Source organism: Perca fluviatilis, chromosome 8 (assembly GCF_010015445.1).
Source record: "Perca fluviatilis chromosome 8, GENO_Pfluv_1.0, whole genome shotgun sequence".
NCBI lineage: Eukaryota > Metazoa > Chordata > Actinopteri > Perciformes > Percidae > Perca > Perca fluviatilis.
In genome coordinates this window covers 28,670,765-28,693,897 of record NC_053119.1, presented here as the reverse complement: position 1 = coordinate 28,693,897, position 23,133 = coordinate 28,670,765, and the positions used below count along the sequence as shown (strand labels likewise).

At 40.8% G+C, this 23,133-nt stretch overlaps 1 protein-coding gene across 1 annotated transcript in view; it reads right to left on the bottom strand.

The window, feature by feature from the left end:
- Positions 1 to 23,133, bottom strand: part of tmtc2b (transmembrane O-mannosyltransferase targeting cadherins 2b) — a 123,229-nt gene that overhangs the window by 28,013 nt on the left and 72,083 nt on the right. Inside the window, exons 3-8 of the mRNA XM_039809139.1 lie at positions 14,743 to 15,589; positions 12,728 to 12,842; positions 11,343 to 11,428; positions 8,807 to 8,991; positions 7,553 to 7,631; positions 2,492 to 2,613 (exon numbers count right to left, since the gene is read on the bottom strand). Of these exons, the coding sequence (XP_039665073.1) occupies positions 2,492 to 2,613; positions 7,553 to 7,631; positions 8,807 to 8,991; positions 11,343 to 11,428; positions 12,728 to 12,842; positions 14,743 to 15,589 (1,434 nt within the window). The remainder of the gene's footprint in view (positions 1 to 2,491; positions 2,614 to 7,552; positions 7,632 to 8,806; positions 8,992 to 11,342; positions 11,429 to 12,727; positions 12,843 to 14,742; positions 15,590 to 23,133) is intronic.

Genomic DNA, 23,133 nt, shown 5'->3' with positions numbered 1-23,133 from the left:
GACCACGAGTAAAGAGCTGGAGAGAAGTAATTTAAAGCCAGGGGAGTTGAAAGAGAGTGTAATAAAAAGGACAGTGAAAAGAACTGAGCGAGTACATGTAGTGAATGAGAACTGGTTCAGGGAAACAAAAAGTGAGAAGATGTCAACGGTTCGATACAGTCGACCGGCAGATGATCTATGATTTCAACTTTCATTTGTAAAAGAAATAATGTGTTATTTCGTCCTTCAGAAGTAACATAGTCTCTCGTCTTAAAGCTGTGGTAGGCAATTTATTTTTGGCGTCATTCTAATGCTAGCGGTCTGAGAGAAAACCAGACTTCTGCACCTCCTCTTGGCTCTGTTTTCATGCTTTGGATAATCTAGCTGTGATGGAGAGACATTGGACAATTGCAGGTCATTTCAGAGAGAGAGAAAGAGAGAGAGAGAGAGCATTCGTATGGGCGCATGCGTGTGACGGGGAGAGGGAGAGCTGAAGCAAGTGGTCTCACTCTAGTTCAAATTCGGGCGTTTTATTTATTTTTTTAATTCTACCCACTGCAGCTTTAAAAAGGTCCCACGTTGTAAAAAGTCTTCTTTTTTAATAAAGAAGTTCGAGGTGCATTATAAATACTGTGAAAGTAAAACAAATTATATATATATATATATATATATATATATATATATATTAATTTGAGCCGGAACACGCCGGAACATGTTCCGGCACCTCCGACATTGGATCCGAAACCTTTTTTATTGGATCCGGCACCTCCTGTCTCACCCGGAAAATTGAATCGCCTAAATGAAAAAAATAAATTACTGTTTGTGTAGTGTTCAATGTTGTTATCTGTCCTGTTAGTCGTTATTCCCCATTGAAGTTCCACAAAAATCTTGTGTTTGCATTTTCGATGCATTTTGAGGTGAATTTTCAGGGTAAAGGCCTGTTCAGACCGGGACGAATTTCACGTGCGATATTCGCCGACGTTTAACACCGCGTGACTAAACAAAGGGCGCCAATGTGAGTGTGCACACCGACGCGAAAAACGGCACGTGTAAAAGCGTCATTTTTTTAAAAACGCCTTGGTTCGTTTTTATGGTTTGACGCACCGCGTCAAAAACTATCCGACCAATGAGATTGGCGCTTTTGCTCACGTGTCTGGAGCTTCTGAAGTTACAGTAAACACAACTTGGGGGCGCTCAAACACAAAACGGTCTTGCCGAGCATGCATACATAACGGCGAAGAAGATATACGGCAAGTAGCGTCTACACTGCCGGGAAGAAATAAGACGAGGAAGATGCAAGGCAAGATGAATGTAGAGCTGCTGGTCTCGTTGGTGTCGGAACATAAAGCACTTTATGACAAACGCGACAGCGACTACAAAAATCTTGACAAAAGAGAACTGCTATGGAGTGGTATTGCAGAGCAAATGGGCCTTGATGGTGAGTTTCATTTCACTTAATTGTCTTTCATGTACATAGGCTTGTAACTTTTTCCCACAAACGTTTGACAATTGCCATCGTTTGTGTGCTATAGTGGAGGAGGTAAAACAAAGTAACGGAGGGAGGGGAGGCACTTCAACAGCGTGGCGCTGCACTTGGTTGAGATTGCTGTTATAGCCTCGTTTCAGTCAAGGGGAAAATGTCAAAAAGACAACAAAGTTTGCTTAACTTTTTCAAATACGCTGGCCAGTCGGATCCCAAACAAGCAAAAACCGTTTCTGCCGATCAAGAATGTGCAGACCACGGTTGGTTTTTGGGTTAATTTAATAGTCTGATGGATAATTGCTGATAATTTTTTTTTTTTTTTTTTACATTTTGCACCGATGCAGTGCGTGTTCTTAAATAAAAATAAACATTGCTGATGTACACACAGCGTTGTTTAGGTATTTTTAGTCAGAGAAGCTACGTAGGCAGTGTAATTTCTTTTTTTTGTTCTGTTACCTCCAACTCCCGTTTTGAGTCGCCGGATCCACCCCTATATATTTCCCACTTTTTTTGTTAAGTACATAATTCCATATGTGTTCATTCATAGTTTTGATGCCTTCAGTGAGAATCTACAATGTAAATAGTCATGAAAATAAGGAAACATTGAATGAGAAGGTGTGTCCAAACTTTTGGCCTGTACTGTGTATATATATATATATATATATATATATATTGTATATTGTATTTATATAACAAAACTATAGATAGCTAGAAAGTGCTGCTACAGTACCATTACAGTCATTCCCTGGCTGCAATGACGGCACAGAGATGCTAAGAGCGCAAATGTGCACATTTCCAGAAAACATGGCTTTTTCGAAAAAGGGGGGCTTAAAGACAGGCACTAAAAGGAAGCGTTTCAGACAGAGGGTCAATACAGGTATATTCACACAGACTGTACGGAAAAAAAACAACATTAAAGCATGTAAACATTCTTCTTCATCGTTCTAGTAGAAACCCAAAATACAAGTATGAACCTGAAAATAAATAAAGGTAGAACAAGCGAGGATGACACAGAAACCGAAGTCTTACCGTCATAGCCAGGAGTTTGCCATAGGTGAGGTGTGCGGGAATGTGGTCCGGCTTGGCTCGCAGGGACTCTCGGTACCAGTGTTCAGCATCAGTCAGCTTGTTCAGTCTAATGTAGGCCTCTCCTGTGAAAGCAAAGTGAGGCTCGAGTCAGGGGTCGAGCTGTCAGAGGTTAAGACATCACACTTCTTTCCCATTGTTCAGCGAAGTGTTTCCATGACAGAGTAGCAGTGAGAACAGACCTCCCAGACACCCCATGTTGTTTTTAAATGATATGTTTACTTGTATGATATCTGGCAATGGACTAAACAAATGCTGTCCTTTGTTTTGGAGTACCACATTCATACTGCAGGAACAATTCATGATGTTGCTTTCACAACAGCAAACCAGTCAGTTATTAACAATTAAATCACTGTCAGTGTTTTTATTTAAAAAAAATAAAAATAAAACTAAAATAGGAAGAGCTGTGTGTGGCTTAATAACTTAAGGAGAATAAACAGAGCCTATAACACTCTCTCTCTCTTTCTCTCTCTCTCTCTGATCTGTCAGACATCATCCGATACCTCCCCCACCACCAGATCTGACCCTCTGCCTGCTCACACCTGAAAAAACAATACCTCTCTCTCACAGCCATCCAACTACACGTGTATTATTGCAAGAATTCGACAACATCGGCTGGTAATTGGATACAACACAGTTAAAATCAACCTTATACCATATTTAAGAAAAAGAAACCGAACGTATCCCAGTTGTTAACATTTCACTAGAACCGGAGTGGACACGTTGTTTAGACTATAGTGGACTGACACTTTAATTCCGAGAGGATTAGGACTAATCACTTCCTTGATTGGAAACTGTGATAAACAACAGGTGTCCCACACCTAATCACAACTCTGGGACCTTTTTAATGATTTGAAAAAACACTTTCTCATTTTACTGCGAATGAGCGATAACGCTGTGTAATAGTACCTCTTAACACATAAGCATGTAAAAGACATCAAATAGACCTCAAATGTAAGACTTGACTTCCTTTTATTGTGAAAGAAACGAAAGCTCAAGGCTTAAGAACGCACCCCCCCCCCCCCTCCAGAGTTTTAAAGCAATACATTAGAATATATTTTTAAGATGATATCCATCAGTACAGCCTCAAGTTTCAGATTTAAGAGTTGGAAATCCATGATATTGTAGCTACATACTCACAAATGTTCTTGTCAACGCTAACATCACATAGAGCAAAAACATGGATCAAAGGATGTCGCACATTTGGAGATATTTTTAAAGATTCCCATATTCCTATGGCCAGCTTGTAATTGTTTTTCCGTTCTAAAGCTCTTTAAGAATACTGAATAACTTAAAGGTCCCATGGCATGAAAATTTCACTCTATGAGGTTTTTTAACATTAATATGCATTCCCCCAGCCTGCCTATGGTCCCCCAGTGACTAGAAATGGTGATAGGTGTAAACCGAGCCCTGGGTATCCTGCTCTGCCTTTGAGAAAATGAAAGCTCAGATGGGCCGTTCTGGAATCTTCTCCTTATGAGGTCATAAGGAGCAAGGTTACCTCCCCTTTCTGTGCTTTGCCCGCCCATGAGAGAGAGAGACATCGTGGCTTTCAAACGAGCAAAGTGGCAGTTGGTCAAGGCCACACCCCCACCCTCCACCTTGCCTCCCCTCTCTCCTCCTCAATAGCTACAGACACAGAAATGGCACATCCTAAGGAAAGCTCATTGTGGGACTGGCTAGTGGCTGTAATTCTACACCAAGGCTGAATTTCGGGAAAAAGACTTCAGATATAGTATTAGGGGACCACTAAGGCCTATAGAAAAGCATCCAAAGAGCACCATGTCATGGGACCTTTAAGTTCAATAAATCATCAGTGTATTTAATAGACAGGATTATCTAGATTCCAGAGATTTACCACCAACCATAATGGTGCACTGAACTACTTTAACAAATATATGTATAGGTCTGTGAAGACATAGTCTCGCTTTGCCAGACCTTTCTCCACAGCGCTGCGGAAGAGGGTCTGGATAGTCCACAAAGCATTCCGGGGTGGGAGAAAAACGTGCCCTGGTTTATTGGTATTTCTTTAAACCAATCAAAATCGTCTTGGGCGGAGGTAAGCGCTGCACGGAGCCCCGGTGCTGCTGGACAATAGTCTCGGGAAGGAACTTATTTTGGTGGAACACGTCACGTTCAAAAGTTGTTTTAGTCATGCAACAGAAAACTCACACATAGACTATTGTGTGGCGGTCCGCCTCACTATCAACACCGGCCGCCGCACATTGCGTTTCGTTATTATTATTATTATTTTTTAAACACTATTTAAAATACGTTCTTCTGCATTTCCTTTCCCTGCTCTCCTCCGTCTCTCTGTCACTTGTGTCTCGCTCACATACACACACACAGCTCCTCCCACCGTGCGGTGTTGGGTTTTTTAAGCCCCCAAACATCACCTTTCCAGGCACCGCGGCAATGTTTATGTTTAAGGTTACGGTGAGGGTTAGTGCCGTTCTCTTAATACATCCATGGTTAGTGCCTATAAGGCGACGTTGGAGGCTTAAAACACCATTGATCCCACTGTGCATACAGGGTCTGTCTCCATCAAGGAGAGAAGACAGCTGGCGAAATTCACAAGTTCAAGAAAGGTTGGTAGATCTATCTAGTGAACACCTTTACACAATCACACATCTAAAAATATTTTTGATTCTGAATAAAATGTTGTCAGTGTGTTAACGTTGGAGTCCCGACCCGACTCTTAGCAAACAAGCGATAGCGCCCGCTTTAGAAAGTTAACTAGTTGCAAGTTTGCGGTAAAATGCAGTTGGGTTATCGAGGTCAAAACACTATATGTAGCAGCTGTGAATCAAATAAACGTATTATATATAATGTTATGTTATTTTTTACTCTTACACTGTATGTTTGCTGCTTCAATCCAGATGAGTAGTCTATTGAAAAGTATTTTCCGTGACTGAAAAAGGCCCGTGTTGAGGATGAACCGGAGGTAGGCCTATCAGTCTGAAACAGAGCTGAACAGCCCGACCAGTGGAATTAGTTATGTTTTCTTTTTTTGTTATTAATTTGTTTTACAGTATTTTCAGGCTTCAACCAGTAAAAGACAGGGGAGAGAAATAGATAGATTGGTTAGGCGTTGAAGTAGGAGATGAGGACAGCATCCAACTGCGTACGTGCGTCCCCCCCGACACCCACCCGTCCGCCACAAGTTGCTTACTAATCTGTGGGCAACACTGAACAGATATATAATAATAGTCTAGCTAGCTGTCTGGATTTACTCTGCGGAGATCTGAGGAGCAGTTAACCATAGTCCTCATAAATCCACCAGAGTTTAGAGTTCTAATACAAAGGAAGCGTTAGGTAACGGAAATCCGGTCGAAAAAACTGTAATACGGCGGAATTTCGGGAGGCAACGGGGCAATCCCGGAACTGGAAGGTCGTGGATATAGACTAGTTTAGAAACGCCCGCTTCACTAGTTGATGGATTTAAAAGCCGCCAAAAGACTTGTCTCGCCCACCTCGCAGCAGACCTCTGTATGAGATTAGCACAAACATCAACGTGCGATTAGAAGTGACATTGAATCCGAGGAGCTGAAAACCTGCTCCTCGGAGTGGAACATTCCTGGGCCCACCAGAGAGCGTTGGAGCGAGACCAGCAGGGTGCAGATTACCCAGGTCTGCCTCTGATGAAAGCTTCTGCTCCTTTGCGTCTGACAAACGGCATCAGAGCAGCACAGTGAGCGGAAAAAAAACTGGAGATAGATATGAGCAGGTGTGCCAAATGTGCAAATCAGTTCAGCGAGGAAACAACGCTAAGCTGCAGAAATCACAGATCTCTGGCTCAGTGCTGCTCCTTAACGGGGACCAGAGCTTTCATCAACATTTTGACATAATCTTGGTAGCTCCGTCAAATTGCATTTTGCCTTCACATAAGCTGGCCATGGCACTACCAAGTCTGGATTACAGACGTCCCATGTTTCGTGTGTGTGTGTGTGTGTGTGTGCGTGTGTGTGTGTGTGTTAGTGTGAGTAGCTGCATGTGTGTGAGAGAAAAAGAAGCAGGAGGGAGACAGAGAAAAAGAAAAGTAAAAAAAGCTAAAAGAAAGCAGCTATAATGAGCCTGAAAGCAGCTGTTCTACAGCTGTAATCTAACAAGCTGGCTTGTTCTTGCAGTGAAAAGCAAATTAACTCTGTTTAACATGATGTTGTAAAGCTTCCTACTGTCTCAAAACAGCATCAATTCAAGTTAGATTTCTCAAACAAGGATTTCACTGATTGATATCAATGGTTGTTTGCTTGATGTCTATCTGTCACACTGATCTTACACATTTCTTTGGCCAATCAACTTTATTCTAGCACACCTTAAAACTTTTTGCAGCATATCTGATCTCTGGCTTAACCTAAACACTCGGCTGCAAAAAGCTAGAGTGAGCTTGACCTAGTTTTCATCTTCATATCTAATAAGCAAGGGCTTACGGTAAGCCCCAGGTTTAGGATTCACAACTGGAAATGTGAACCCAAGGTTAACATCTTCGGAATTCTCACAGCATTAGCAGTATGCCTCTTCTTTTCTGCACGTGAACATCTTTGAGCATTAATGGACAAAGAAATCTACAATCACAAACAACAACCATTCTAATGATGATTTTAACTTGCGTATTTTGGTGCAAATTCCCAAAAGTCTAGGATCCCTCTGCTCCACAGTGGGTGTTAGTGAGCCCTGGGCTATCCCACATTCAAAGCTGCAAGTAAAACAGCTAATGGGGCTGTAAGCACTGGTCTTAGTTGCAATTAGTAATCCTCAAATGCTTACTAAAAGTGTGTGGTTCAGTTAAGACACTGCCTGTCCAGAAGAAACAAAACGGTCATTTGTTTTAAGGGACCCAGAACAACAACGTGAAACAAAAATGAATGATTTATAGCAGCCAATTGCTCCAAAATACTCCAAAAAGAACGATTTACCCTCAGTTCCAGTGCCAAGTTCTTCTTTTTTAAATTAAAAAACAATAGCTTGTATGCTTGTAGTCTTGAAACTAAAAGCAGCTCTTACCCATCATGTTGTAGAGGCTCTGTGGTGCAAATTGTCTTGGCATTTTCTGTATTGCTTCTTTAAACACTGTGAGGGCCTCCTGTGAATGAAACAAAAAAAAAAATAAGGTGGGGGATGTTTGCATTAGAGAGTGAAGAGAACCCGCCAGAGGAACCGGCGCTGTGGTAACTAGTCATTCCTCCCCTGCAGCCGGGGGCCCTGACACTATGAATACACAGCGTGGAATTAGGGGTCGCTGGGAGGCAGGTTCATACAGAGTCGAGCAGAAAGGGTCTATCCTCAGTGTCACGGCTGTTAAAGACGACCAGAGCGGTGTCACATATTGACTCTGGCACGTATAGAGTGTAGGTCCAGCGATTCACCTCAGAGTCCCTCAGAATTTCAATGGAAGAAGGAGCTGGAACTACTTTACTGCTGAAGCAAATGTTGCAGGTTAGAGGTCGGAGGAAGTGGGACTGCTCTCGTTCTCCAGCACGCCAACAATTTATAAAAGCCCTTATTGAATCTGCAGTACCGCTGCTTCAATCCTGATTGAATCAGCAGCATCAGTGCTTTTGTACAATATAAATGTGCAGCATTGGAAAAAAAAACAGTTACTTTAGCCAGCACTGTAGGTCTTTAGGGGCATGAAAAAAAGAGCGAATTTGTTAGATGCAGCCTGAGGATTATCTGCACAAAACACTGCGTCCCCTCTGACACAAGCAATTCTGGCCATGTTCATATCAAACTGAGCATTTTTACTCAGTGTCCCAGAAGCTCCTTGGGCAACTGCCTGCATCTTATCTTTATTCATTATGGTTTAACTTTTTCCAGCATAAACTGCATGTAAAGGAACACTCTTTGAACTATTATGGGAAATGTGGGGGTGTCTGTTAGACACAATGTGCTTGGAGATATGTTTCAAAATACATACATGTGAGGCAAAATAGGTTTGTGCATGTAAACTAAGCTGTACCTTTGTTTTATAGTGTGGGTGAGCTATGGGTCCTTCACTGACAAATAACATAATGACTCAATTATCTCAACTTGCTAAATATAAAAATGTAAGTTAGGGAAATTAGCGTAACTCAGCACTTATCCAAGTCTGACGTTTACATTTCTCCATTGTAAACTGTTAGTTAAAGTTATCCTAGTCCCGTCAACAGTACTAAGCCTGCCAATAAAGCAATATAAATAAAGCCTAAAATATGTATCTCTAAGGATTTTCAAAGCAAAATGTGAAATATATTGTTTTGTTGCAGTTTGGGTCGTTACCTCCTGGTGTCCCTGTTCATGGAGCAGCTTGCCCAGGTTGTACAAGCAGCTGGTGACGGAGCTCTTGTGGGCGTGGGGGTCCTTCAGGTTCTCATCTGGGATGTCAGCGCAGGTCAGAAAGGTGCGCTTGGACTCATCTAGGCGACCCTGATTCATCAGGATGATGCCCGTATTCAAGTAGGCCGCTGTTTGGAAAAAAAAACAAATCATGGAGAATAGTGTTAGAGCTGGCTGAGCACTTACTGAAGGTTCGGATTGCATCTGAGGATTGGATTATTTGTTTCCTTCTTGCTTAAGAATCCACTAACTGGAAATGTCCAAACAGCTTCATGCAGATGTACAGTGAAGCCACTATAACCTGACTCGCGTTACTCTGCTGATACATTTATGCTTACAATGTTTACTACTGCAGCTTCCTCCACCACCCCAACCTCCTTTAAATGTGGTAGATTCATAGAATGTAAAAATAATGGACAAAGCTTACGGGCCTGAAAAATGAAGCCAATGCCAAAGTGCCTTAAACCTGCATTCTATCTAATTTCCAGAAGGGGGGCGACTCCACTGGTTGCAAAAAGAAGTCTGTTTCTATCCATGGCATCCGTATGCATGGCACTGTGCACATTAACATAGCCGTAAACTTGTTTTTGGGTGTTGTCAGTGTTTTAAACTTGAACCGTGACCCTCTCACTGTCTGTTTTCACTTCGTCAAAGTTAATTGGGACATTTTGGTCGCCTAAAAATGCCTTTTTCAGCGTCCTGCTAACCAAGCTAGCTACAGCTAGTTGGTAACTTAAGGGAATGTTTGCACATTTTCTGTACTGCTTTACATGCAGATGAATGGCAGCAGTACCCGGTCTGTGTTTACCCGTCGGTAAATTTCCACTGCATGACTCGCTCCAGAAGGGTTTAAAATCGGCAACTTTCCCTCTTCAGAATTTAGCATAGCGCACCGCCATTGCAACCATAAATAACACTGGCTTGGCAGCGCCATCCTACCCAGCTCCACCCGCTCTTCAAAAAATCATCACACCCGGTTGCAAAAAAACATGATGGCATATTGCCAAACTCGAGGCTTCAAAACAGCAGTCCAAAAACCATTGGATTAATCGATAACTCCCTCAAAGAAAAGAGCTTTTGCCACCAAATCTAACTATAGTTATATATATATATATATATATATATATATATATATATATATATATATATATATATATATATATATATATATATATATATATATACAATAAGCACAATAAGCCACTGTTGATCTTAATGCTTTACTCTAAGTTTGACCTTTGCATGCCTCTTGTGTGATACTTTGGATGCTTTTTAAACCTTTTCTTGAGCGGTCAAATACAACATCTAATAGTCAATACGCAGCCAGAGAGTAATTAGTCTCTATGGACCTGACTCTCTAAACAACTCCCTATCATGTCTGGCTGTTGGAATAAATTAACTTGATACAGCAGATCAATCTGGAAGGCTCTTCTATAGGGTGTTGACGTGTCTTTTTTTTCCACCACCATCAAACAAGTTGTCTTCTTTTTTTCTTTGTTATCTTACAAGCTCACATGATTTTATTCCGCATCCTTACACCTCGCAGTCTTATCTGTGCTACATGGAGTTGCATTAGATGTTTAAAATATAGGCTTTCATTCCCATTGCATGGAAGGACAGATAAGAAAATGCACAGATAGACAAAAGAAAGATAGTTCCAATGTCATCAGCCTTCTAAACGGATTTTCTGTGTGCGAAAAATGGGACAGAATCAATAGTGCTTTATCACAAAACAGAATAGCTCTCCATATTTAAAACATGCTACAGTTTGCACTAGATCGCTCCCAATTAGGCAGTGAGTAATGGCTCAACTTTGAAAAAACGCTGTATCATTCTATCATTTTTTTTTTGGTTTTGTAAAATGATAATTGCATGCTGAATGGAAATTTTCTAGTCGAACCGTGATCTTGATTAGTTCGATAATTAATCCGGGGGGAAGAAAGGAAGAGACGTTTAAGATTCTCTGTTTATCTGTCATTGACTGAAGCCTAGAACAATGGGGAGCTAATTTGTTGCGCGGTGAGGTAAGATTGTGCGTGATTTGTACTCATCAACCTGCTGAAGATGACAGTTTATGGGAAATTTAATTCCAGCGAGAGCCGGAAAAAATGGGATGAATTCTCACGGGAAGGAAGAGTGATGAGCAAAAAAGAAGAGGGAAAGATATGCTGAAAACGGAGAAAGGAGTAGACGTAGTGAACGTAGGAGGGCTAAAATGAAATGAGAGTGTCATGGCCTGAATGCATAGTAAATGACATCATGCAGTTACTTGATCTGTTGACATGACTTGGCTTTGAAAGCCCGTCAGACAGCTGAGCTGCTAGTTGAATTCAGTCGTATACCCACTGCCCTTTGCCACCTATCCCTCTCCGTTCACATAACCACAGCCTGTGTTCACTGTTGCCTGGACACAGCGCGGCCACAACCGCAAGAGCTGGAGATTGTCAATAAAAAAAAAAAAAAGAGAAGCTGTACTTACAAGCCAGAGTTGGCCGACTCCCAATGGCCAGCTTATAGTAATGGAGTGCCTCGGAGAACTTGTTGCTCTCCTGTAGCAGCAAACCGCTGGAACAGACGAAAGACAGTACAGGCAAGTTTAGAGCTGTCGAGAACTCAAAGGAGGAGATCCTTGAAAAGTTAAAAAGCTTGTTAGGATTAGAACACGAGCGGCTGATAAAAATGAGGAGGAAGATTTAGATCTTAGCAAACCACAGACATCTGAGCACACATTGAGTGTTGGCTGTGGATGGTTTGTGCCCCCCAGGCTAAAACAGCAGCATTAATAACTCAGACAGACAGCCCTCTGGGGAAAACAAGACAAGACGGCACTTCCTCTGAGAGAACAGCTCTGATCAATGGACACACGCATGTACTGTAAGAGGAGAACTCATCCATTTTGCTGCACACACTCCTAAGTCATTGAAGCAGCTGTGAGCGGAGACACACTGAAAAGAAAATCAAGTAGGAAAGCCTTAGAGGCACACTATAGGATCAACGGTAACACTTCATAACAACAGTCACTAATAAAAAGTAAATTGACAGTAGATTAAATTTAAGTTAATAGTTATTGTACTGTTAACAAACAATTAAATGATGATTTATAATGTTTAGTAAATGATTAGTAATGAATATAACATATAATCTATGTTATTTTAACAGTTTATTGTTGCACACATCACATTTTTTTTATATATGTTATATTAAGTATTTGTTAATGATGACCAAATGATTTGTAAGCCTTTAAGAAACAGTTTGTAAACCGTCAATAAAAATGATTTGGGTGGCTATTATAAATGTGCGTTCTGATGATTATAATAATTTAATAATTAATCTGTTAAGTATCTATAAGAATTATTTAAATAGCTATTGCACTGAGTGCACAAATAATCAATAATGATCTCTTTTATTGATCGCTACAAAAATATTTAATGGGGCCAAATGAATGTTACTTGATGCTTTATAAACCAATTATTATTCATTGACTAAATATTGTAAGCACTTGTTGCAGCTTTATAATAGCTATCCAAATCAGGTTCATAGATGTTTATTAACCATGGGCAAAGTATTAACTGTCTATCTAAAGAGATGTTTTCTAATTATAAACTTATTATTATAAAGTAATTATTTTATACTACGCTAAACTAATGATGAAATAACGTAAATGATAACATTATAATTAGTAAACATTATAAATGATCATTTCATTCTTACTTAACAGTAAAATAACAAGGTGGAATGTCCCCCTTATTAATGATGGTTATTATAAAGTGTTACCAGATCAACAGATTCCTCAAAAGCAAATGAACTTGAGCATTAGGAATAAGAAAATATAAATTACACAAAAGAACGATAAAACAAACTCACAGGTTATAGAGCATGTCAGCCATGTTGCTGCGGTAATACAGGGCATTTCTGTACGCCTGTTCAGCTTCCTCCATCTCGCCCTGGCTCTTCAGGACATTTCCAAGGTTGCCCCAAGCTGACAGGTCACAAAAGAAAAGGTTAATCAAACAGAATAAAAAAAAATAAAAAAAATTACAGCAGCAGGAGAGGACATTTCTGTGGGAAGTAATCTTTTTCTTTTGTTATTGTCAGAACCCTTACTGACACGGGTTGCGTTTTTTTTTAAACCTCTAAAAAGAAAGACATTATGGGTAAAGAGAGATGACGCAGCGGGGGAGGTTTGTGCCAAAAGCACCAGTTATTTCTATGACAGAGTGAAAAGAAGACCACCACAGTGCTATTGCACAGCTAATGGCATTAGTGTTGAAAGGCAGAGTGCAGAAACTGACAGGTGAAATAAGGTTGCTAAGAGGTTCGGTACATGTTGTGCAAAGACTGTGGAGAGTGAAAATGAATGTAGAAGGGGGGGGGGCGATGGAGCAAAAAGATATTAATTGGATGTAAAATAGGAGCCAATGCCGATAGATCTGTTTTTAAGTTTCTTTTATAGTCTGATTGATTGATGGATATTTATTTCGAACACAGAAAAGTATATTACACAAAATAGAAAGCATAGAGATACATGAATAACAAACACTTGGTCTTTTTTTTCCTCTTCTTTTTTCTTTTTAGATTTGTCCGAAGAGGAGTGGGAAGAAGTACTACTCCATAAATCATTGTTAGTTAGTTAACAAGCTTCCTCTGTGATACTGTTCTTTTCTTTTTATGTCTACACAAACTTCACAATAATTATGATTCAACAGAATGAATGCCTCAAACTAAACTGTCATACAGTAAAAATACACAGACAGGCCTAATATAGTCATTGTGCATCTATGGTGTTGTATTCTGTTGTTTCTTCTTGCATCTGCAAGTCATATTGAAAAGGAAGATAAACTCCTGGCTCATGCTGCTTTTGTTGCATGTGTAAAGTGCTCAAATATGCAGGCAATGTATTTACAGTGTTTAGTTGTTGAAAATCATAACATCTATGGAATCCCAAAAGAATATTCAGTATAAACAGAGGCAAGCTGAAAAACAACCCCAGCTTCCTTCATTCAACTGCGCTCCCAGTTATGCACAGATGAATTTATGAAGTACCTTTTGCAGAAAGAGACTTGCGTTGTGCGACCTAAAATTTCACAGTTCAAACAATCCAACGAGTGCTTCTGCGTTTGACATTGGGTTCTGTTCAAATCTCATATTAGCTATAATGAATGTGAGTCGGGGACATTGCTGCTGCTCTGTTCGGCCTGATGGCCTGCCAAAACAAACAGCTGTCACGCCTCAGATCCGCTCCGAATCTGAAAGGGAAATTAGCTAACACAACGTGTCCCGCTGTTGCCTTGCGAGTACCCTGCCTGCTCCCCTCCTCAGCAGCTCCCAGAACTTTGCCTTGGATAGGAATCTGTGTCTGATGACCTTGAATGGGAAGGCTTTTGAATATTTTATCTGCTGATACAGGTGCCAATCAGAGACGGGCGATGCTGCCCTTCCAAGTGAGACAGGACATCTGGTGCCATTAAACAGACTGCATGCTGGGTATAAGAAAATGTGTGATAAAGAAGTACAACTCTGTTGTATTCCTTGGAACAACAGGAAAATCAAGGTTTTTTTTTGTTTTTTTTTAAGAATACATTTTACCTTGAGTATCACACCAGTCTCATTCTGCGTTTTGAACTTGTGAGCACTTTTATATTCTGTGGTAAGACTGAATGACGAAGAGAAGACATTTTGAAGCAGCTTCACTTTGAATTATTCAGGGCGGCAGTCGAGAGACAGCACACATCAAATGTGAAAACTGGGTCTAACTCACTCACTGTTCAGACAACAAACCATGATGGGCGAAAGAGGGTTTTGGTGTGGGAATGTGTATAAAAGTGTGTATGTGCACATGTTAGAGCAGTCGCATGACGATTTGAATGAAAGGGCCTTACCTTTAGCAGGATTGACATAAATCCCTGACTTGTAGAGCATCTCCTCATTCTGCCAGTCCCGGTTCCTTAAAACAGTTTTGACACTGAAAAGAAGAACTACGGCAGCGCTGCAGTACACCAACATCGCCCTGGAGGACCTGCGTCGCAGACGGACGTACAGAGACCTCATCCCCACTGCCACCAGAAGGCAAAAGCCCATGCTGGGAATATATAATACTCTCTCTGCTATCACAAAACCCACATAGAAAAACAAGTTTGTGGCAGGGAGAAAAGGGATAGCCAACAGGCCTAGAGAGAACACCACGATATTTTCAGTGGTGGGCAGTGGAGTCCTGCTCTCATAGTGCTTATTGGCACCATTTTGTGCATTATTAATGTGAGCGTCTGTGTGGGAATTGTTCTTATGTTCATGATTGTTATACTGGTAACTGTGTCCATTACTGTTCCCGTTTCTGCCATTGGTGTAAGGATGCACTTTGCCATTGGTCTCCTTGCCCTTAGCCATCTGGTGCGTCCACAGGCTGAACCAAGCCAGCAAGAGCAATCCAAGGTAGAAGACTGCTGTGTGAAAGTTCCTCCAATCCGCAAGGCTCCTGATCAAAGGCAGGGCGTCCATTGACCAATCAAAGCTGAGCGTGTCTGGGCAAAGGAGAAGCCAAAAGTTGACCGCAGGTAGGTGGGAAAAAGTAAGCATCCTGGTGAGGAGCGAGGGCGAGTCGGCTGCCGGGTTGTCGGAGTTGGAGAAGTTGGGGGGTTTGTTGCCCATCCAGTAGAAGCGGCAGGCCAACAGGACGGCTCCCCAGGCTGCCAGCAAGAACACATTCAGCAGCAGGTGGACGTTCTTTCTCTGAAGGACAAAGAAAACACAGAAACAGCGATCAAACCCTCAGTCCACTGGAAAGGAAAGGAACGACTGTTGGAGAAAAGATTTTGCACATATGAGAGCATCAAACCAAACCTAGTTTTCTGGGTGGTTGTAATATTTATGACTCTTGTACCTTTACTTTTACTCTGCCCTGGGCTATGGATTGAAAATTGATCAAAGGAATGCCCGCATCTTACATGACTTCAACTCTCAAGAATAAAATGGTTACTACGTGGTCACGACAGCACAGCTGGATAATGCCATCTTTAACAAAGAGAGTGTTCAAGGGAAAATATGAAAGTGTTGATTAAGTAGAGAGACTTTGATTTTTTTCTTTTTTTGAAGTTTTGTTTTGGCTGCTGTGAGCTTTTAGGAAACTTGAGAAGCAAACAAATCAGTTCAGGGTCATCTCTTTCTTTATTGTTATTGACTCTTTGAACCAATTGTTAAGCTAACCAAGAAGAAAAAACATGGCACGCTAACTTTTATTAAAACCAGAACTGAGTCAATTCATCGATTGTTTATAAATGAAGGGGACCTTACATCAGAACTTTCCATTCATGCACAAAGTCTTTTCTCCATGGCCTCCATAGACCTATCAAAACAAATGCAACTATTTGAACTCCATTCATCATATTACTGACTTGATATTGAACACTCTCCCGAATGCTGTGTGGGAAAACTTATGAAATATTTATAGTGTGTTTGGTTGTTTAATACTTTTGCTGGCAGAGCACTGAAAAATGACTGGACATATTTCCCCGCAAGCATATTCCAATGTTCGGACCAACTGACCTTTCTTATTATGCTCATGTTGGAAATCAACTTAAAACAATGTAGAGCTTTTTCTCAAAGCAGCAGCTGGAGCATAAACAGCAACATCCCCTCATGTCCTGCAGTATTAACATGTAATGGGCCTCAAAAACCCATCAAAAATAGTTAATAATTCAGTGATTATCAGTACATGAACTCTGCAGCAACGGATTGTTCCATCAGCCTGAGCTGTCTGAATCTAAATCTCCAGGGCATCACGGTCCGAGATGTTTTCTCAGATGAATTCCTCTTCATTATTTAAATCTAAACCCAAGGCAGCATAGGCTAACCTCACATTACTTTTATTCCAGTGGATGTGATCTTTCTTCATCCCCATATACTATACCAAAGGGCACAAACATGTCTTATCTGTGCTCATAAACTTCATACCACCACTGCTTTGGGGGTGTACTATTGCTTTCCTCGCTGGTCCATTGTATCTGTGAAAAGAGGCTTCAGTAACCTCATCTGACTGCAGGGGGAAAGCGTTGTTGTCTGCTAATGATCACTGCTAATGCAACGAGCTGCAGCCCAACACTCAGGCAACAGGAAATGAGACTGGAGACACAGGAGACAACACTATGACAACACCACGACAGCCTGAAAATACAGTGCAATCAAACACAACACGTTTATAAGTTTAGTGTGTATGCTGAAGACTGAAATAAGAACGCTTCTTAATAGTTCCTTGTTTTTGCAGCCAAAGAAATTCAATCCAACCACACACTCAAGAAATCAGTGGAGCACCAAGTGCACTTGTGTGGCTTAAGTCCAACACGATGGAGCTGAATATTGGCAAACAATTTTCATAGTAGTTTTTGGAAAAAAAACACAAACACGCAAGAAGAAAACAACCTTGTTACTTGCATAAGGTCAACTCTGTCAAAACCTTTGGCGGAGACCTGACAACGACCTGTGGTGCAGGGTTTTATGATGATAAGCCCCCGCTGAAGAAGTTATTCAGTTGCCTGGCAACAAAAGGTCATCATTTCAATCCACATCACCATTTCTCATTAACTTGAGCCACTGTCAAAAGTGTTATAGTCAACTCCCAATAAAGTCCAGGGAAGAAAGGCAATATATTTTATATAGTAAGAATATATACAGTAGAAGGCTATTATCAGATGGTGTTTAACACAGTAACACTAAATTAAGAGTTAAATTGAGGCTCAGTACAGGGACCTGATGGGTGAACCATCTCAATCAGTCAGCCATAATTAATCTACTTTAGCTGGAAACCCACTGTGACAACAGATGCTAGAACATAAAAACAAAAGACCACAGCTAGGCAACTGAATACAAAACAGTGGAGTCTATGCCAAACAATCACAATGATCTCAGTGCCATTAAAAATAAAAAGAGGAAAAGTACTAACATCCGTCGGTATATACAGATACAACTGATAATATAGTGCAAGGTTCCAAAAATGGCAGCAAAGTGGGGTTTTGTCATGTGAAAATTCAATGTGAGAGTGAAAGGCTGGAACAGAAAGCACATGGCTCATGAAGCAAAAAATTGCTTTAGTAAAAAAATTTAATATATAAAAATAAATAAGCCCCACTTCCTGTCGAATAAAGAATATTACCATGCCTATGTATTATGATAATTAGCCCTCAGTGACACAACAGGAATGCATCATGTGTTTTCCTGCTGACTGTGGGACTAACCACTGAGGCATGCTTAAAAACAAACATAAACACATCCATAAAGTCTAGATGACATAGATCCTTTCATACAACTCAAAAGAATAGTTCAACACAATCCATTCTTGCAGAGAGTTAGGTGTCTGTACGACAAATAAGGCTACAACTAGCAGCTGGTTAGCTTACTTTAGCATAAAGAATTAGCATAAAGTCTGGCATTGAACCCCCTGTAAAACCACAACATGACATTTGTATACATTGGGTTTTACACAGAGTACACAAACAATATATAATGTTTTCATTTGTGAACTTTAGAGATGTTGGTACGTGGATTTAGTTAACTTAATACAGAGCCAAGCTAGCCGTTTCCCCGTTTTCACTCTCTGTGCTAATCTAAGCTACCGGCTGCTGGCTGTAGCTTCATATTTATCGTACAGACTTGAGAGTGGTGTCAATATTCTTATCTAACTCTCTGCAAGAAGCGTATTTACCAAAATGTCAAACTCTGTGAATACTTTACAATATGCTGTCATCTTGATTTTATACCATTCATATATGAGTTCTAAATTAACATATTGAATGTACGTTGACAAAACAATAAAAAGTTCTGAACTGCTACAATTGTTTGGTTATGGATGAACAAATTGAAAAATATGTTCATCAAAAATATATTGTAAGAAGAATATCAGTGGCATTCAAAAATACCGGTTCTTCATACAGTACTACCACTCCCTCCTATAGCCCACACTAAAAATCTGTCACTGAACTTCATATGAACTCGTGGGATGGATGGATGGATGGATGGATGGATGGATGGAGATCATCCTCTGTAAATCTCACACAGCAGGATTCAATGTGCACTTTGAGTCAATCCCTAAGACCACTGGAGCAGAGAAACCGAGGTCCTGTGGCCACTTCTCAATCTAAGCAGGTGAGCAAGAACTCTACAAAGAGATGAAGTAGGCTGAAGTGGTCTGTGAGGCCCAGGGGCTGTACTTTGTGCAGACTTTGCCAGAGAGGCTTGCTGAGCAGTGTTAATGCATCTCAATCACTCAGGGAGATCCAGCTTGGATTTACGAGGCTCTTCTACAAGCTCTCGAGTCGCATCTGTGGCCCTAGCGCGGGCTTACGAGACGAGACACCACCTCAAAGTTAACTAAGAGAACTGCAAAGGAGAGACTGGAAGAAAAGCTTTTTTTCTATTTTTAGAGCGAACAGGTCATTCAAAATTCGGTTGAGATATGCATGGGGCACTACGCCAACCAGACAACACCCATCTTCTCTGAGCTAATTTCGGTTCCGTTTACGGCTGATGGGCAGTACCTTTGATTCTGCAAAGCAGCTTTGTTACTGCTGTAGTGAGACCACCGCCCGTAGGGGTTTCATTTTTTGTCTATACCCCTCTGGAAGTGCTGACAACAACCTGGCACAGCTCCCATACATACTCATACCTGGCCCCCGTGACAAACCGATATGTCATCCTGACTCTTCCCAGATGCAGCACCCGCTCAGACACCAGCACCTTAACCACATCCATATGTCGACGCCGAGGACTGAGGAGGCGGTGTTTCTTTTACATTCTTGTGCTGCACTTGCACATTGAGATTTCCCCGTTTTTCTATGCAGAATAGTCTTTGGGCTAGTATTGAGAACCCTTGGACTGCACGTTAGCACACATTTGTAACCCCACTGCTCCTCCTCTTGTCCTACTTTTCCAACTGCTCTGACTTTATTAATGAAAATAAATGTGAAAGCAAAGAAGTATAGAGGCAGCAAGCAAACAGGAAGCGCTCTAGGGATGATCTGGAGGACACATTACTGGGAGGACAACATGAACCCCAAGTTTATTATCTCTTGAATAAACAAACATGTGCATCATCCCTAATATGCCTGCGGTTAAACTGTCTACCATTCAAAGGCATAAGTTCAATTACCAGCCGGGCAACGGCTCCCCAGGTGCTATAGCTCTATTATGCAGGAAAACCAAGGCATTCCAGCTTTGTGTCTTTTGTCTATAATCCAGTTTAGTTTGAAATAAGTGCTTTAGCACAACCCCGTAGGAGGCATGAGGGCAGTGGTTGTTTTTTTTCCTTCTCTTTTGTGTTTCAGGCGCAATCAATTCAAAATTGAAACAATTTAGCTTTTATAAGCCAGGCATGTGAATAAAATATCCTTGGAGATGAAATGCAAAACAGGCCAATTACGGTATCCCCATTGATGCCTGTGCCTGCCTTTTTTTTTGCCTCAACACTTTGATTAGGTTGAATTGACTGAGAAGAAAACTCGATCTAAAAAGTTTTTTTTTTTTTACATCCGCTAGGGTTTTGTGAAAGGTTTGTGGCAAAGTAAAGCAGAGAGAGCTCAGAGAGAAATGTAATTAATTAGCTTGGAGAAAGTACTCCATTCTCTGGGTACACACTGGCTTTTTTGCATAATTGGCTGATGCACACTGTAGCATTTTAAGAACAATCCATCACACGACACATCTAACTAGCCCATCAAACTGCAACGCCGTGTCTGGCTCACACTCCAGCGAGCACCTCAGAGAAAATCCTGTAAAAGAAGAAGTGGCATGTCCGACCTATCCCCTCCTCTTCATCATTACTGAGATCAATTGTCTGTAGAGGGCCTTTCATCATGTTCCTGTCTCACATTGATAGACTTGTAATGGAAGTGAAAATGAGCTCAGGGTACCAATCAGAGAGTATAACCACATTCAAACCCCCCACACACACATACATAAAGCTTAAATTCGGTAAGAGCACTGGATCCCCTTAAAAAGTCTACAGAAATCTTTCGAAACGTTTGATGGATGGGTATACACTGTGTCCTTGTTCTGTGACCGTTGGACCAACTAACTGAGCTTGTGGTTGATGAACCACAAATCCCCCACCTATTTTTTCTCCTTCTTATCAGCCACAGCTGTTGTGATCGCCTTCTCTGAGACAGTAAAGAACCGTTGGTTGTAAAAACATGATTGTTAACAGGCAAGACATGATAAGAGCCTGACTATTGCACATCTTTACAACGTGTTATGGATAACCACCAGCTGGCTCATGTTTTCAAAATGTGATTAGGCGGATGCCTGACAATTTGCTATCACACACAGAATGTGTAAGCTGTTGCATTTTGTTTAGCTCAATTTCATAGCCAGTCATGCTACAATAACAGAAATAAATTGGGTAATTTTTTCTGGCTAAACATCTGGTTAAATTTATAGACTGGAAAATGCGCTTATCTGTTAGCTGAGAGGAGTTAGATAAATATGAAGCTAAAGAGCCAGCAGCCAGTTAGCTTAGCTTAGCACAAAGAATGGGAACAGGGGTAAACAGCTAGCCTGGCTCAGTCTGAAAGTAACAAAATCCACCTACCAACACCTCTTAAACACATTATTTCACCTGTACAACAACTGAAGAGTAATAACAAGTGGTCCTATGGGGTTATTTCAATGGATGTATAATAAGAACAGAATACAGCGTTCGAGGCGGAGCCCCGTTCATCCCTATCAGAGTTGCTCAGTGGCCCGGATGATCCGTACTACTTCGCGCACGAGAGACTAGAGCTGGGCAATATATCGATATTATATTGATACAGTGATATGAGACCAGATATCGTCTTAGATTTTGTATATCGTAATATGGCATAAGTGTTGTCTTTTCCTGGTTTTAAAGGCTGCATTACAGTAAAGTGATGACATTTTCTGAACTTACCAGACTGTTGTAACTGTTCTGTAACTGTTCTATTATTTGCCTTTACCCACTTAGTCATTATATCCACATTACTGATGATTATTTATCAAAAATCTCATTGTGTAAATATTTTGTGAAAGCACCAATAGTCAACACTACAATATCGTTGTGGTATCGATAGAGGCATTTGGTCAAAAATATAATGATACTAGAGACCTCGGCCGGCCAACCAGCTACTTCCGGTTTAGCGTTCTGCTAACTTGAATCGGGATTAAATTATTTAATCATGCGCTTCTTGCAGACTTTCCAAATGTTATCAGACCGTATGAACACAAATTCTGATTGTGAAACGAGTCATTTTGCGGTGGTTGTGATGCTCAAAAAATGTATCCACTGATTTACAGACGTGTCTTCCGTAATGTAAGTCTGAAGGGGAAAATAATATTTTTGGGCCTGGGAGTTGCAATTCTACCTTTTCGCAGTTATGTTCAATTGCTTCAAAGGCAGGGGCACTTCTTGGCGGCCTGGTTATTTCTTGGCTTAGCGAGGTCACTTCCCGGAGTCTCTGCTGGTTGCCTGGCAACCTCAGAGTGACAAAACACTCTCTAGCTGTTATCCCCGTTTCCGTTTCATTTAAATAATTTACACTTGAGTTTTGATGAATGTAAAGCTGAAAGGTGACAGGTGCACTCATTTGCCTCAGAACATTAACTGAACTAGGGCTGGGCGATATGGAGAAAATCAAATATCACAATATTTTACTTTTATTTATTTTAACGATATTGTAAGTGTTGACTATTGGTGCTTTTCACAAAATATTTACACAATGAGATTTTTGATCAATAATCATCAGTAATGTGGATATAATGACTAAGTGGGTAAAGGCAAATAATAGAACAGCTAGAACAGTCTGGTAAGTTCAGAAAATGACATCACTTTACTCTAATGCAGCCTTTAAAACCAGGAAAAGGCAACACTTATGCCATATTACGATATTACGATATCCAAAATCTAAGTCGATATCTAGTCTCATATCACGATATCGATATAATATTGATATATTGCCCAGCTCTATAATGAACACCAAAGAAGTGTCTCTTTTTTATCTATGTTTTTGACTATCTATGAAGAGAGGTTCTGACAAATCTTGAGTCATCTCAAGGCACATGCAATACAATCACATTCCTCAATTTGTCATGTAGCTAAGATAAGCTGCAACAGTGCTGTCATTACTTTAGGATAGATAACCCTCTATATATGACTGTGTAGGTGCAGTACATAGCTTACTTAAAGGCAAGAGGACAACTGCCGGATTGTGGGCAGCGTGTCGCGAAAGGTCATGGAGTCAAACCCCGGAGCGGACCTGCCTCGCACTGCTCAT